Consider the following 16532-nt stretch of genomic DNA (forward strand, 5'->3'; position numbering starts at 1 on the left):
CGGGGCCTCTCGGCCAGATGCCCTTGGCACCCCACGCTGCCCCCTCAGTTCTTCTGGAGACCCCTGCTTTGGGGACCCCCTTGCCAGTCGTGCCCGTCCCCCACTCCAGAGCCAGCCGCCAGCTCCTAGCTGTCCCCGTGGGATTGGGGTGGGGGGGATCTCTGAACTCCTGTCCCCGAGAACCCCCGGGGCTCATACACACCGGCCAGAACCCACTTTACGCCGTGAGCGTTCACTCACCTTGGCTGTTGCCAGGTTCTTTTGTGACCCCGATAAGGGCGATAAGGGCAGCGAGGAGGCCCGTCCTGAGTGCCCCTCCCACCCCCGTCAGGGAGGCGTGGCTGGGCCGCCTGCCAGTGCCGGCCGTCCCTGGGCCGGGGCTCACGCCCTGCCCGTCCCGCAGGACAGGGCGGTGACCTGCCTGTTCCTCCGAGCCAGGTCCGTGCACGACTACCTGAGGGGCGAGCCGTTCCAGGAATACCTGCTCAGTATGTACTTCGACCGCTTCCTGCAGTGGAAGTGGCTGGAGAGGTGAGCGCCGTGGCCCAAGGCAGTGCCCGCGTGTGCCCGTGTGCGCGCCCGTGTGCTTGGGTGCCTGTGTGGGTGCCTGTGCGGGAGTCAGAATGTGCCGGTGTGTGTGCCCATGTGTGTCAGTGTGTGCCCGTGTGTGTGCCTGTGTGTGTGTGCCCGTGTGTGTGCCTGTGCGTGCGTGTGCCCGTGTGTGTGCCTGTGTGAGCGTGTGCCTTTGTGTGTGTGTGCCCGTGTGTGTCTGTGTGCATGTGCCCATGTGCATGACTGTGTAAGCGTGTGCCCATGTGCGTTCCTTAATGTGTGTGTGCCCGTGTGTGTCTCTTTGTGCGTGTGCCCTGTGCGTGCCTTTGTGTGTGTGTGCCCGTGTGTGTCTGTGTATGTGTGTGCCCGTGTGCATGCCTGTGTGTGCACCTGCTTCTTTTTGGGGGGGGGGTGAAAGTCCGTATGGGAAAGTCCATCTGGGGCTTCCGCAGAGCCGGGGTCCCAAAGATCCACCGTTCCTCATGCTGTGGCTGTTCCTAGGCATCCCCGAGACGCTGCCCGCTGCTGCAGACACACATGATGGCACACGCCCACATGCACAAGGCCTTCTCGTGTGCACGCAGTGGCCGCACAGCCCCTTCTCGGGGGCTCAGGCCCTGCTCCCGGCTCTGTGCTCAGGGATCACTCCTGGCAGTGCTCTGCAGGGCTGGGGATTGAGGCAGGCGTGGCTGAGCCTGTGTTCTCGCTCCCTCTGGCCCCAGAGTGACGACTTTAGTTGGGGTGCTGACCAGGGGCGCTGAGCTCACGCACACACAGCTGTGCTACAACTAGAGTCATTTTCAGGGCTGGGGGTTCTCAGAAGCACTGCCAGGATCTCATGTGGGGGTGCCGGGGGTCGAACCCACAACCTCATGCCTGAAAAGCAAACTTTTTCTTTCTTTCTTTTTTTTTTTTTTTTGCTTTTTGGGTCACACCCGGCGATGCACAGGGGTTACTTCTGGCTCAGCACTCAGGAGTTACTCCTGGTGGTGCTCAGGGGACCATATGGGACGCTGGGGATCGAACCCAGGTCAGCCGCGTGCAAGGCAAACGCCCTTCCTGCTGGGCTATCGCTCCAGCCCCATGAAAGGCAAACTCTTGAGGACAGTGTTGCCACCATGACTGTCCGGTGTGGGGGCTCATCCTTTGTTTCTCGAGTTCTAATGACACGGGGCACACACAGCCACGCACTAAGGCCTTCAGGTGGTAGGCTTTTTAACATCAGCATCTTTCTGAAGATGCAAGGCCCAGAGAAGTTGATAAATCAGCCCTGGGTCACACCGCCCGAGCTGGGAAGACTGGAACCTGACCCCAGGGTCACCCAGTTCCTCCCCCTGGGCTCGCCCAGCACTCCAAACCTCCTGGAACTCTTTAGCTGTCACTGCTGGTTCATCCAACTTGTCCATGGCATGGAGTGGCCAGACAGCAGGGGACTTGACCTGAGCGGGCTCTGGACACTCCTCCCCGAGAGGCGTCACCCTTGGCCCCCAGAGGGTTCCGGCCTGTTCCTCCTATAGCCGGCTCCTCTCTGCCTCCCCCCAACAAGACCACAGCCTGCTTGGGCTGCACAGCTGAAATATTAAGGGATTTTTTTTTTCCCCTCCCAAGGTTAACCGAGAAATTCCTGGGAAATTGTATTACACGCGTTTCCCCCCGCGAGGGGTTCTGCGGCCTCGGCGGCCGCCTGTTTGTTCTGTGTGTATCGTAAACTGCCAGCCCGGCCGCCTTCATGTGGTTTCCGGGGCAGCCCTGGGCCGCGCTGCCGGGCCGCGTGCGGAGGGCGGGCGGCGGGCAGGTCCCGGGCAGGGTGGCGGCTTCCCAGGGAGCTGGCAGGAAGGGCGTGAGTCAGAGCCCCGGCATCCCAGACGGGCTGCGGGCCCAGGCTCCTCGGGCGGGGCGTGCGCGGAAAACGTGATTTCCGATGCCGGCAGTGCCCTTCCGCCCGCGGGCGTGGCCCGGGCCTTCCTCGGCCAACGTCTCCCCATGCAGTCACGGTGCCCGCAGGGCCCCAAGACCCCAGGCCAACAGCCCTGGAGAGGCTGGCGGGCCGGGCCGGGCACAGGGGGCTCGGGGTTGGGGCTCAGGCCAGCACCACAAGCTGGGGGCTGTTCTGTGGCCATGGGATCTGCTTCGCCTGCACCAGCACTGTAGGATGTTACTGAGACCTGTGTGTGTGTGTGTGTGTGTATGTGTAAGTGTGTAAGAGAGTGTGTATCTGTGTCTGTGTGTCTCTGTGTATATGTGTGACTGGTGTGAGTGTGTGTGTGACTGTGTGTATGTCTGTGTGAGTGTGTATATATGTGTGTGTGTCTGTGTGACTGTGTGTGTGTGTGTCTGTGTAGGCCGTATCTATGTGTGTGCGTGTGTGTGCATGTGCGTGTTTGATCACATGCCTGCACAGTGGGAGTTTATTGAGCCTTTTTAAGGGAGGGAACCTGGTGGGGGTGGGGGCCCGGGGCCCTGGGGGGTCCAGGCTGGTAAAACCAGCCAGATCCCTGCAGCTGCTCCTGCGGGTGCTCTCGGCAGTGTGGAGTCTGAAGTCACTCAGCCCCAGAAGCGGATGGGGATGGGGAGTGGGATGGCAGGGGATGGGGGGGCGGGGGGATGGGCGCTTGTCTTGCACACAGCCAGCCTGGGGTTTGATCCCCGGGCGCCCCGAGAGTGAGCCCAGAGCCAGAAGTGTCCTGAGCGCCACAGGGTGTGACCCCCAAACAAACAAACCAACCAAAAACCCAAACCCCAAGAACCAAGAAGCGGAGTCGGTGGCAAGGAGCAGGGCGGGGAGGTGGGGTGAGGACACGGTAGAGGCTGCCCGGGACAGATTCAGTCCACGGGCAGAGCTCTGCAGGGCTGGCAACCCTGCACCTGCCGGCTGGTGAATAGAGGGGGGAGGGAAGGAGGGGTGAGGAAGAGGGAGAGGGAGAGAGAGGGAAAGAGGGTGAGAAGAGGAAGAGGAAGCAGGAGAGGGGGAGGATGAGAGAGGGGGAGAAAGTGGAGAGAGGGAGAGAGGGAAAGAGGGAAAGGGTGAGGGAAGGAGGGAGAGAGGGAGAGGAAGGGGCTCTGAGGTGACGGTGTCAGTAGCCTGATGGCGCGTGCATGTGCGTCCCTCATTTGGGCCCGTCCACCCCAGGCCAGTAGAGCTGGGGGAGCTGCTTATTCTCGGCCGGCCAGGCCAGCAGTGAGAAGCCCGGGCAGCTGCAGCCTGATGTGTCCAGATGTTTGCTGGGAGCCCCCTTGCCTGTGCCCGCTGGCCCGGGCTGGACAAGACCTTGTCAGTGGCTGTGCGGGTCAGTGAGGGCAGCTGGGAGACGCAGCCACTGCGGCACTGGGCAGACAGGGCTAGCTGGAAGGACAGAAATGACCCAACTTGAGGCCTGAGGCCACCCCCCCTCCCCTAACCCCTCCTTCCCCCGGTGGCTGAGACACGCAGCAGCCTCTCCCTGTGCTTCTCCGAGAGACCCCAGGCTCTGTAGTGGACACGGAAGGATGGAGGGAGACCCCGGGGAAAGGGCCAGGCCACCCTTGGGGGCCCCCCACGGGCCCCAGCCTCTGCCTTGGTGGCCTTCAGCCTCTTGTTGCTGGGAGACCAAGATTCTTGCGTTTCTTTTCCCCGCAGGCAACCAGTGACCAAAAACACATTCAGGCAATACCGAGTACTTGGCAAAGGGGGCTTTGGGGAGGTGAGTGAGCATCGCCCCCCCCGCCCCGCCCCCACTGCCCTGCCGGGTGTCCCCCTACCCCGTGGCGCTGCTGTTGCGTTGCGCCCCCTGGTGGAGGAGCGGGAGGGTGCAGCCTGCCCGCCTGGTAAACTGCGTCCCCTGGGAAGTTGGGGGTGGAGGCAGTTGGGGGGGGGGTCTCTGCGGGACAGTCAGTCCTTCCCGCCTGGGCCCCTTCGTGATTGGGGGTTCCCCAGGACCCTGGCCGGGACTAGCGGGCGAAGCCCGGGGTGGCCGGGTCCTTGGGCCGTGTCCTTGGGCCGGGTGCGGGGTGGGCGGGGGGCTCCCTCACACGCACCCCTGCCCGCCAGGTCTGCGCCTGCCAGGTGCGCGCCACGGGGAAGATGTACGCGTGCAAACGGCTGGAGAAGAAGCGCATCAAGAAGCGGAAGGGCGAGTCCATGGCCCTCAACGAGAAGCAGATCCTGGAGCGGGTCAACAGCCGGTTCGTGGTACGTGGCAGGAACGGCAGCCCCCGGGGTGGGCGGCACGCAGGGGGTCCCTGGGGAGGCAGCCAGAGGGGGCCTGGGCTACAGTCAGAGCCAGCGGCCCTCCCCACCCCCGGGAGCCCTTCCCTTGGACCCCCGCTCCAGCTGCCCCCTTATCTCCTGACAGGTGGGCTCTCCGTGAACCCCCTCTCGCAGCCTCTGGGCCATACTTTGGGGGCTCACCAAGGCCCCTGTGCAGTGGGGGTGGAGGTCACTTCCCTGTGTGTGTCCGCCCACTTACACCCCCCCGCTGCGGGAGGCCTGGCAGCAGCACTGTGACCATGCTCAGGTCCAGTGTCTCTGCTGCTTGTCCCTGGGGAGAAGGAGAGTCCCTGTCAGCCTGCGTGTGGGCGACTTCCCAGCCTCAGAGCCAAGAGGGGGGCCAGGGGTGAGGGGCTCTCCCCCAGCTAAGCTTCTACAAGCCAGGGGCCTCCCCTGGGTTGTTTCAGGGGTCCTTCCCGCACTTCCCCTCCCAAACGCCCCCCCAGGATGGCAGCCGGGTTCAAGTGCCCGAAAATGTGTCCACCGACACACCTGGCACTGCCCAGGGACAGCAGGTGCCCCTTGTGGCCACAGGGGGCAGGGAGAGTCGCTGGAGGCAGCAGGTGAGGCCAGCGGCAGCCCCAGTTGGCCCTGGGCCATGTGTGTTTTGGTCTTTTTTCTTTTCTTTCTTTTTTTTTTTTTTTTTTTTTTGCTTTTAGCCATACCCAGCAGTGCTCAGGGAGTCACTCCTGACAGGGCTCATTAGGGCCACACCCAGGGGCCTGCACCCCCCACCCCCAGACTTATGGGGACCTTCCAGGGTGCTGGGGATCGAACTCAGGTTGGCCGTGTGCCAGGCAGTGCCCTCCCTGCTGTCAGATGCTCCTGCTCCGTGCTGCCAGCTCCCCTCAGCCAGCATGGCGTGCCGGAGCCCACCCACAGCCCTGGCGGGTCCCCGTGCGGGGAGCGGCTGGCCTTCTCCAGACTCCCTGGACAGGGGTGTGGTGCAGGGGCCAGACCTGGGCTCGCTCCTCCCATCCCCGAGCCTCAGACAGGACCCCACTGCTCTGTGCCAAGGACAGGGCCCAGCGAGGCCTGTGCTGTCCCCAGTTCTCAGTGCCGGCTCCCAGAGTGGGTACCCTGGCACTGCCCAGTGTCCTCCCCAGCTCCTGCCGTCTCCCCCCACAACCTCTGCCCTTCCGGGTAGGGGGCCGCTCCCTCAGCACAGAGGCTGGTGCTGCTCTGGGCTGGGCCAGGGGCCCGGGTGTGTCCTGTCCCTGCGAGCAGATGGTCTTTGCCAAGCTCTGCCCTGCACCCCGCACGATGCCCATCTCCCTGCCCATCCCCTGAACACCGGGGCTCCACTCGAGGCTCCCCAGACACAGCTGTCCTGGACGGGCCAGCCAGGCCGCGGGGGTATTTTCCCAGGGCTGACCCCTAGCGATGCCGTGATCAAACCCAGGACTCCCAGGGGTGAGCCAGGAGGGGCTGTTGGGTCCCCCCCTCCCTGCACGGCCCGAGCGAGGGCGCCGCCAACCTGCCACCAACCTCCCGCCCCCCGCTGTGCTCCAGGTCAACCTGGCTTACGCCTACGAGACCAAGGACGCGCTGTGCCTGGTCCTGACCATCATGAACGGGGGTGACCTCAAGTTCCACATCTACAACATGGGCACGCCCGGCTTCGAGGAAGAGCGCGCGCTTTTCTACGCGGCTGAGATCCTGTGCGGCCTGGAGGATCTGCACCGTGAAAACACCGTGTACAGGTGGGCAAGGGCAGCCCACCCTGGGCTTTGCGCTGAGTGGGTGTGGGGGTCGCCGGGGCGAACTGTAGCCAAGGTTGGCATTTTGAAATTTTGACCGAGTAGAGCACTGAATGGAGAGGGGGAACTCTCAAGCAGTGCTCAGGCGGCCCCGGGCCCCTCCTGCTCAGGTCAGCGCCCGAGGCTGCTGCATTTCCACCCCCTCCCCCCACCCCCTAAGGCTGGGGATGTTCCACCACCCAGAGGCCATTCTGGCAGCCTTCCTGGGCCACACCGGCCAGCAGACAGGCCTCGGGCAGACGCCGGGGCTGGGGTCTGTGGTTTTCTGGCCTCATGCTGCCTGCGGGCCGGATGGACCCCGCATCTGGGAGCACCCAGGAAGCCCCCCATGGCATTGCCTGTCTTTTGGAAGGGTGCTGCTACGTGGCGTATCTTTTTAAAATTTTTTTTTGGGGGGGGTCACACCCAGCGATGCACAAGGGTTGCTCCTGGCTCTGCACTCAGGAATTACTCCTGGCGGTGCCCAGGGGACGATATGGGATGCTGGGAATCGAACCCCGGTCTGCTGCGTGCAAGGCAAACACCCTATCCGCTGTACTATCGCTCCAGAACATTTTATTTATTTATTTAAAATAATTTTTGCTTCACTGGTCACACCCAGTGATGCTCAGGGGATACTCCTGGCTCATGCACTCAGGAATTACTCTGGGCCATGCTTGGGAACTGTATGGGATGCTGGAGATCGAACCCAGGTTGGCCGCGTGCAAGGCAAACGCTCTCCCGCTGTGCTATGTATGGCTCCAGTCCCCACATGGTGTATCATGTGCTTTAAAGCTTTTCACTGAGTCCTGAAAGAGGTAGATGGACCCATAGACGATTTATTTTGCATTTCCTTTGAGGCAGGTGCCTGGCAGGGCCCTGAGTTTGAGCTGAGGCACCCTGGGGGTGACCCTGAGGCTCCACCAGGCCGAGCTCACTGGGTGGGCGCCAGCCTGAGCACTATGGGGCGGGCCCAGCAGGCTGTTTCCCGTGGCCACGCAGCCCTGCCTGCTGGCCGGGGTCCTCCCGCCCACTCTCCTGGGTGGCACTGGGCAGTGGCCACCTGTCTCTGAGGACCTGGCGCTTTCTCACGGCGGGGATGGGGGGAGGCGCAGGAACTAGTGAGATGGGGCAGCTGGCGGGGACAGCTCGCAGGGGGTCAGGCTGGACCGGGTGGAGATGGAGTTTGTGGACGCTGCAGCTCGGGAGTTCTGTGGGGGAGACCACCAGCGTGCCGGACCATGGCCCCGCCCACCCACGCAGCCCCCTGCTTCCGTGCAGACTCTGGCCAGAGGGCAGCTCTGGGGGGCCAATCTCGGCCTTGTATCATTCGAGTGAGAGGAGGGTCAGAAAAATTTCCCTACAGGTTGAAAAAGAAAAAAAAGCCATGAATAACACCAGAAAGAAGCTTCATTCAGTTGCCTCTCGCCTGAAAAAATCGGGAGGTCTCCCAGCTTCAGCTGCTCGGGGCGGGAGGACGAGAACCCAGGGCCCCCCTTGTGCTCGGCACCTGCACCCCGGTGTCACTGTTGGTCCTCACGATGGCTCCTGCCTCTCGTGGGATTGCTGCCACATGTTGCCACAGCAAACGCATGCCAGGGCCCAAAACAAACGCAGCCAAGTACCAGCCCTGGCTGAGTCTGAACCCCGCCCGACGGGGGCCGCTCCTCCAGTGAAACCCACGGAGCCGTGGCTGTAGCTGGGAGCCGTGACCGTGGCCCAGTCCAGAGCCCGAGCTAGGATCCAGGTGCCGAGTTTGCTGTGCGCCTGGCCAGCTGCAGGCACCACCAATAGGCTATACCCTTATCCTGGAGATGATGCCCAGTGGCCCCTCGGGGAGGGACACGCTCCCGGGCGGGGGGGGGGGGGGGCGAGGAGGGCACTGCTGTGCTCTTTCCCGGGCTGCAACTCAGGGCAGCGGGGGGGCCGTGTTCCAGCCCAGGGGCCACTCCCCAGAGGTCCTTTCTCCTGGGGGGTCGCTGTCCTCTTCCAGGCAGCTCTGTGTCCCGTTCTTGGCTCCCCAACATGGCACTCCCAGCCCTGGTCTGTCTCCTGCATCCGGAGCCAGGGACCAGCTGCCCCGGCCCCCACCCCCCCACCCGCCTCCCGCGCCTCCTCGGCCCTTACCTGACCTCTGTCCCGGCCCTCTCCAGGCTTGGGAAAAGGCCTGCGGCAAGCGGCGGCATTTGTTTTAAATTACCGAGAGCAGAGAAATGAGCCCAAGACTCTCTTGACCCAGATAGAGACCAGACGGCTCGCGCCAGGAGGTCGCAGGACAGGGGTGCAGCGCTGGGCCCCCGGGCAGTCGCTCGCCTCCGAGCCTGCCAGGTCTCACGTCTGTCGTCTCTCCTTCCAGGGATCTCAAGCCGGAAAACATCCTGTTAGACGACTATGGTGAGTCAGGGAGCCGCTGTGTGCAACTGCCGCAGCCCAGGGGCCCGGTGGGGGGGCAGGCAGGGGGGCGGCCCGCCAGGGTGGGTCACCGCAGCGGGCACAGGGAGGCTCCTTCTTGCAAGAACAGAGCGATCCCGCAGGTCGAGAGGCTGGGATGGGGACGCAGTGACTGAGCCAGTGCACTGCTCTGTGCTCCCCCTTCCCTGGTGGGGAAGAGGAATGGTGAGGAATGGTGGCTGTGCACACGTGCCCACTTCCTGGGGGCACCGGGGGAGGGGGGGACGAGGTTCTAGAAAGACCCTTCCAGAAGCTGCAGCGCAAACCCCGACCAAAGGTAACGGGCTCTGCACGGCTCCACCCAGAACTTCCCTTGTGTGTGCAAATGTGTACCGTGTGTGTGTACATTTGTGTGAACATTGTGGTTTCTGTGTGCCTGTGTGTGCAGGTATGCACACAAGTGTGCGCTGTGTGTCCACGTGTGAGTGTGAGTGCCTGGGTGTTTATTTGGTCCAAACCATGCCTGACAGTGCTCAGGACTGACTCCCGGCTCTGTGCTCAGGGATCACTCCTGGCGAGATTCAGGGGACCATGTGGGGTGCCGGAGATCTAACCCAGGTCAGCCACGTGCAAGGCAAGCGCCCTCCCTGCTGTCCAGGGCCTGGGTGTTGCCGTGTGTGTATGCATGGGTATGCATCCCTGTGTGGATGTGCAGTATGTGTTCCTGGGAGTGCACGCGTGATTGTAAATGTGTGGAACGTACTCATGTGTGTACCTGTGTGCATACATGTTTGTGGATGTGCTTAGTGAGCTCATGTGTGTATGTGCTTGTGCACACGTGCACGTGTGGCCTGTTCATGGGTGTGTGTGCGTGCATGAGTGTGTACTTGTTCATAGGGTTGCATGCGTGTACGAATGTGTGCTTTGTGCGTGTGTTCACGTGTGTGTGAATGTGCCATAGGTTCGTGTGTGTGAGTGTACCACACATGTGCGTGCGTGTGCTGCATGGGTGTGAATGCGCAGTGTGTGCCTGTGTTTGCGTGTGCATGTATGTGTGTGTGTGCACGTGTGAACGTGTGCACATGTCCATGTGTCGTGTGTGAGCTGGCCTGTGGTGTGTCCCTTCCTGCAGGGCCCGCTCTGCCCACAACCCTCCGGGGAGCCTCAGGCCGAGGCAGAGCTCGTCCCCCCGCATCCCCTCCTGGGGTCTGTCCTGAATGGGCCCCCCACTCCCTCTCGGGACTCCGTGGCCCAGTTTTTCCTTCTCCCTGGAGCAGCCCAACAGGCCCCAAAGGCCAGGGACCACGGCACCATCCCCACCTTCAGAGTTTCCCTCAGACAAAGGCCAGGGCTCACGGGGGTCTCAGTCCCCTCGAAGCAGCCCCTGACTCAGGCGAGGTGCCGGCCTCCCCCCGCCACGGGCACCTCTGTGTACCTCTAAGAGCCAGTGTCCTCTGCGCCTGTCTCCACTGGGGTTGCCCACTGTGGCTGGCAGAGGGGCCCCAGGACAAGTTAGAACCTGCCCAGGGTGGGGGGACACAGACGTGCCAGGGTGGAGCCAAGATCTCTGACCACCCCCCACTCCTCCCTCCACAGGCCACATCCGGATCTCCGACCTGGGCCTGGCCGTGAAGATCCCAGAAGGAGACTTGATCCGCGGCCGTGTGGGCACTGTCGGCTACATGGGTGAGTGCGGGTACTGTGGGCTGCTGGGTGAGTAGGTGAATGCGGGCACCTTGGGCTGCATGGGTGAGCACTGTTGCCCGCGTGGTGGGCTCCCTGGAGGAGGTGTGGCATTTAGGGCAGCTGGTGAGTAGGAGTTCGCAGGGACAGAGGCCCTGCCCTGATACTCTGGCCCATGAATGTTGCCCCTGGGAGCTGGGCCGTGAGGTGGCCGGAGCCCCTGTCCCCAGCCCTGTCTCACCCCTGCTGCCCTCTGCCCCTAGCCCCGGAGGTCCTGAACAACCAGCGGTACGGGCTGAGCCCCGACTATTGGGGCCTGGGCTGCCTCATCTACGAGATGATCGAGGGCCAGTCGCCCTTCCGCGGCCGCAAGGAGAAGGTGAAGCGGGAGGAAGTGGACCGCCGCGTCCTGGACACTGATGAGGTCTATTCCAGCAAGTTCTCCGAGGAGGCCAAGTCCATCTGCAAGATGGTGAGTCCTGGGGCCAGCGCCGGCCACGACCCCTGACCCCACAGGCACCGGGTTCAGGCCACCCTGGTGACAGTGGAGGCTGGTGTGGGAACGGACAGCCGGGACCCCCTCCTGACCAGCCCCCCTGTGGGGAGACGGTCACTTCCTGCCAGGCTTCTGTGGTCTCCTCTCCCCGTGGACCTGCCCCCACCCCGCCCCAGTGCCTCCAGAGCCAGGTTTAGGGGAGCAGTGGGTGGGGGTGAAGGGTCAGATGCCCAGGAACTGGGCTTCCAGCTCAGGGTATGAGGGGTGAGGGGCTGGACGCAGGATCCACTTTACTCCCGCCCAAGGAGAGTCTAACCCCCCCACCCCATGCGCCTAGACCTCGGTCTGCCGTGCAGTGGGCACGTGCACCCCCAGAGGGGGACCCAGGGGGTGAATGAGAGTTGGGGTGCCCAGGGGGGTGCAGGAGGGGCCAGTGGTGCTCAGGGTCCCGACCCCCCTCCCCCGCACCCCCAATCTCTCTGGCTTTGGGCACTGCTGTTCCTGCTGCCCCCTGGTGGCCACTATGGGGAGATGCTGGGGGACCTGGCTAGTGGGGACAGTGTCAGACCTGTGTCCCCTCGTCCCTCTCCACCTGTCACCGGCTCCGTCCTTACACAAATGACCGGAACAGGGGTCCCAGCACTTTGTCTGTGCCCCGACCCCGTGCAGACGCCATGAGTGTGCGGCCCCTTGAGCAGCAGGGCCGGTCTCAGTTGGGGGGTCTCAGGGAGACGGGGGTGCATGGGGAGGGTGCCGCCCCTCACGGACCCTCCCCACAGCTGCTCACCAAAGACGCCAAGCAGCGGCTGGGGTGCCGGGAGGAGGGGGCCGCAGAGGTGAAGAGACACCCCTTCTTCCGGAGCGTCAACTTCAAGCGCCTGGAAGCCGGGATGTTGGAACCCCCGTTTGTCCCCGATGTGAGTGTCTCCCCACGATGCCCGGGGCTCCTCTGCCCATGGGACCTTATCCCCCGCCCCACAGCATCTGGGGGACCCTGGCCCGGTGCCAGAAGCCCCGGGAACCCCAGCAGGGGTCTCAGCACCAGCTGCCAGGGCGGGCCCAGGCACTGGTACACAGGGGAGGTGGGGGGCTGGGGAACCCCCACACGGCTCCCTCCTGCCCTGCCCTGTGCCAGCTCCGAGGAGGGCTCTGGGAAGGGCCTGGGGCTGCGGCCTGTGGTCAGGACGGGGCTGACCGTCCTGCCTCGCAGCCCCGGGCCGTGTACTGCAAGGACGTGCTGGACATCGAGCAGTTCTCCACCGTGAAGGGCGTCAACCTGGACCACACGGACGACGACTTCTACTCCAAGTTCTCCACCGGCTCCGTGTCCATCCCGTGGCAGAGCGAGGTGCTGGGGGCAGGGAGGGGCTGCCGGGAGTGGGGCACCAAGAGGTGGGGGTACCAGGGGGGCAGGATGCCAGGATCAGGGGATACCGGGGGGGGCAGGATGCTGGGATCGGGGGTTACCAGAGGGCCGGACACCGGACTGGGGGGCACCGGGTTAGGGGGATATTGGGACGAGGGGCACCAGGGCTCAGGGTGCCAGGCCGGGCTGGTTGGCTGAGCAGGAAGGCCAGCCCGGGCTGCCGGCCCCGTGAACTACAGGGGTGGGCCGTGGGGGTCTCACGCCATGCCCTGCACCCACAGATGATTGAGACCGAGTGCTTCAAGGAGCTGAACGTGTTCGGGCCCAGCGGCGCCCTCTCGCCCGACCTGAACAGGAGCCGCCCCCCGGACCCCCCCAGGAGGGGGCTACTTCAGAGGATCTTCAAGCGGCAGGTGACCCCAGGGCTCTGGGAAGCGGGGCGCAGGGGCCTGGCCATTGGCATGCAAACCCTTCAATTCCCCCGGGCCCAACCCAGGTTCTCTCTGACAGGGACTGCCTTGGCCGAACCCCTTTTACAGCCTCCGTGGGTGGGAAGGGTCGGGGTCAGAGGTCGGAGCGCGGGAACCCCCCACCCCAGCCGGCCCTGCAAGGACTCAGTTGCTTTCTCTTGCTCTCTTGCAGCACCCGAACAATTCCAAGAGCTCGACCACCCCCAAGGCCAGTTTCAACCACCACATCCATTCCAACCATGTACGCTCCAACTCCGCCGGAAGCAGCTAGTCCCAGCCCGGGCCTGGCAGCCACGCGGCCCGGACAGCGGACAGTGGGCACTGGCCCCGGGGACACGGGGCATCCCCCCCCGCCCCGTCCCCGCCTTCTCCAAGAGACTCAGCTCAGGGCGGCTCTCCCGGCGGCCGGGTCTCCGCGACCCTCGCAATACAACCCTGCCGGATACGACTTGCACGCGTTTTCATAGCATCCTAACTAGAACTGAATTTTGTCTTTATTATTTTTAAAGAAAAGTTTTGTAAATTTCTCTATTGTCTCAGTTTACATTTTGTATATTTGTATTTAAATGAAAGTCAGACTGCCAGGGTGTATATTTTCTGTGTAGCCACTGCTAAGCCATGTGTTTTAAGACCTTTGCAGGAGGGTGGGGATGGGGTGGGGGCGGGGGAGGGGACAACTCACAATGTGACTGGGGTCTTGCAGCGCCTCAATGAGAAAATGTTTCTATTAAATGAGGAAAATGATTCACGTTTCACCTTGAAAGGGCTCCCCGTCCCCCACCCCCTGTGAGCCCCGAATCCATTATTGCTCCCGGGCTGGGGGGGTGCTCCGTGGGGTCTTGGACCTGCACTTGCTCTCCTTCTGGAAGGTTCTATGCATTCTCTCTCTCTCTCTCTCTCTCTCTCTCTCTCTCATTTTTGGGTGGTGTTCAGGGCCCGCTCCTTGGTTCTGTACTCAGGGATCTCTCCTGTGGGACTCAGGGGGCCTTATGGGGTGCCAGGGTCGATCCAGCCTGGGCTGGTGCATATGAATGGCCACTGTCCTTCCTGCTGTCTCTCTCCAGCCCCTCTGTTCTCTCGGAGAAAAGCAGGCATGGGCCGGCCAGCCGCCTCGAGCGGGATAGCCCCCAGGACCCCTTTTCTGGCCTGGGTTGCTGGGTCTGGCAGGACTCACTGCACTGACCCATGGCCCCTGGGATCGACTCTGGTCCCCGGGTGCCAGAGGGCATACCAGCCCACCAAGAAAATTCATGGTCATTCCCAGGACGGGAGGCCAGGGCTGGTTCTTATGGGGGTCCCTCAAGGTTCAGACCCACGGAGTCCCTGGTGGGTTTGGTCAGACTAGGGGTCCCTGGGCCTTTTGAGGGTGGTCCCGTCCTGGGGAACCACCAGCCTCTCTTGCCCTGCCCCTGGGTACCGGCCCAGCCCTCACTTGTCTCAGAGCGGTGCCCCCAGTGTGAGCCCTGCCTCAGAGGGGCTACTGGAACCTGCGTCTTTAAAAGCCTCCTGGGCGGATGGAAGGTTCCAGAGTGGGAGGGTCACTGCCCATCTCCCAGGTATGTCTGCAGTGACCCAGCTGTTTGGGGCCTGACCTTGGGGGATGCAGTGGGTCAGCCCGGTGCCTGGCCCTTGGCAGCTCCAGGACTAGGGTCCTGGCCTCTGGTCCCCGTGCTGAGGTCATGTGAATGCAGGAAGGAGCTGGGGTTGTGGCTGGTCCTTCAGAGACAGCAGAGCCCAGTGCCCAGTGCTCCCTGCCTGGCAGGCATATGTGTGCATGTGTGTGAGTGCGCATGTGTGTATAAGCATGTGTGTGTGAGCATGTAGGCATGTGTGTATGTGTGTGAGAGCATGTGTGTATGTGTGTGTGCATGTATGTGTGTACGTGTGTGTGAGTGTGTGTGCGTGTATGTGTGTGCATGTATGTGTGTGAGTGTGTATAAGCATGTGGGTGTGTGTACATATGAGAATGTGTGCACGTATGTGTGAGCATGTGTGTGTGTGTGAACGTGTGTGTGTATGGGGGTATGGAAGTGTGAATGGGTGTATGAATGTGTAGGTGTGTGTGGGTGTATGAGTGTGTGGTTGTCTGGTGGTGACTGCATGCATGAGTGTGTGGGTGTGTGAATGGGTGTATGAATATGTGTGTGGGGGGGTATCTGTGGATGTGTGCATGAGCGCGTGTGTGCATGAGTGTGTGTGTGTGGATGTATGTCTGTATGTGTGCACGCATGTGTGCAGGGATGGGCCCAGGGCCTCCCTGCAGTCCTCCATGCTTTCACTGAGCTACACCCGACCCTCTGATTAGAGAGCAGGACAATCGTCTCCCAGGTGCCATTCTGGCCCCCGCATCCTGGCACCCAGCATTTCGGGCCGGTGCTGAGACGTGGCCTCTGTCCCCACTGCTGCCCGGACGTGTCAGTCCAGCAGAGCAGGAAGGACAGTCTCAGTGGGCCGGCTGGGGGTCACGGGCACCAAGGCGCAGCTCCTGTGGCGCCATGACCCCTCTGGGTCCTGAGTGTCCAGAGGCCCCGGGACCAGAGTCACTGTCCTCCCCTTCCTGAGCCTCTGCTTCCCGCCGGACAGGCCGCCTGAGAACAGTCGGGTGCCCCCTCACCCCATGCCTGCCTGTTATCTAAGCTGCATTTTGAAGAGCTCGTTTGGTTCGGGGCCACGCCTGGTGGTGCTCAGGGCTCACTCCTGCCTTTGTGCTCAAGAATCTCCCCTGGTGGCTCTGGGGGACCAGATGGGGTGCTGGGGATCAAACCTGGGTCAGCCGCATGCAAGGCAAGTGCCCTCCCCACTGGATCATGGCTCAGGCCCCTAAAGAGAGGTTTTCTGATGGGAAAGGAAAGAGCTTCCTTCCTTCCCTTCTGCGGGATGAGGCCAAGACAGGACGTGGGTTTGAGCCACCCTCGGTGCTCGCTAGCCTGAGTCTTTGAGAGAACAGGGTCTGGGGGATGCGGGGCCTGGTAGAGGGTCTCCACTCTCCTCTCCAAGTGGCGCAGCTGACAAGGCAGGACACGGGCCACCCCGGGCTCCCCGCTGTGCCCATCGCCAGCAGCCCTTCCCCAGAGGAACGGCACGTGGGCTCGTGCCCTGCCAAGGCAGCCCAGCCGCATCTCCCAGCCAGGACCCCTGAGATGAAGTGGAAGCACCCGTCGGCGTGACCAGGGCTCCCCTCTCGGCCCACTGTATACTCAATCCTGCCGGGACACCCCATTTTGCTCCTGTGAGGTTCCAGTCCCTTTCTGCATGGCGGAACCTCCCGACCTTGTGCAGTGCTGGTGCAGGGTCCAGCCTCACCCTGAGTCATGAGCCGAGAACTCACTGGCCAACACCCCAGGACCCGCTTCCAGACTTAAGCCTCAGAACTCAGCACCAGAACCCACTGCCCTGGCGAACGGCAAACACGCTGCTCCTTCCACAGAGGCCTCAGTGCGGGAAAGACGCTTCTCCGAGGAGGAATGGAGGTGTCTTCCCTCATCCTCCCCACATGCTCCCTGCATCCTCCCGTATCCTCCTGCATCCTCCTGCATCCTCCCGCATCCATTCCACATCCTCCCTGCATCTGTCCCTCATCCTCCCCACA

At 62.9% G+C, this 16532-nt stretch overlaps 1 protein-coding gene across 2 annotated transcripts in view; it reads left to right on the forward strand.

The window, feature by feature from the left end:
* Window positions 1-13586, forward strand: part of GRK5 (G protein-coupled receptor kinase 5) — a 141941-nt gene extending 128355 nt beyond the window's left edge. The window contains exons 6-16 of one of the 2 annotated variants that reach the window (XM_056120974.1): window positions 439-531; window positions 4169-4232; window positions 4580-4720; window positions 6311-6501; window positions 8894-8931; window positions 10525-10614; window positions 10875-11083; window positions 11887-12024; window positions 12318-12455; window positions 12755-12886; window positions 13116-13586. In XM_056120974.1, coding sequence (XP_055976949.1) covers window positions 439-531; window positions 4169-4232; window positions 4580-4720; window positions 6311-6501; window positions 8894-8931; window positions 10525-10614; window positions 10875-11083; window positions 11887-12024; window positions 12318-12455; window positions 12755-12886; window positions 13116-13214 — 1333 coding nt within the window. In that variant the 3' untranslated portion in view covers window positions 13215-13586. Of the gene's footprint in view, window positions 1-434; window positions 532-4168; window positions 4233-4579; window positions 4721-6310; window positions 6502-8893; window positions 8932-10524; window positions 10615-10874; window positions 11084-11886; window positions 12025-12317; window positions 12456-12754; window positions 12887-13115 lie in introns of both variants that reach the window. The other variant, XM_056120975.1, reaches the window with a different exon arrangement.
* The last annotated feature ends 2946 nt before the right edge of the window (window positions 13587-16532 follow it).

Source organism: Sorex fumeus, unplaced genomic scaffold, assembly GCF_029834395.1.
Source record: "Sorex fumeus unplaced genomic scaffold, SorFum_2.1 ptg000043l, whole genome shotgun sequence".
Classification (NCBI taxonomy): Eukaryota; Metazoa; Chordata; class Mammalia; order Eulipotyphla; family Soricidae; genus Sorex; species Sorex fumeus.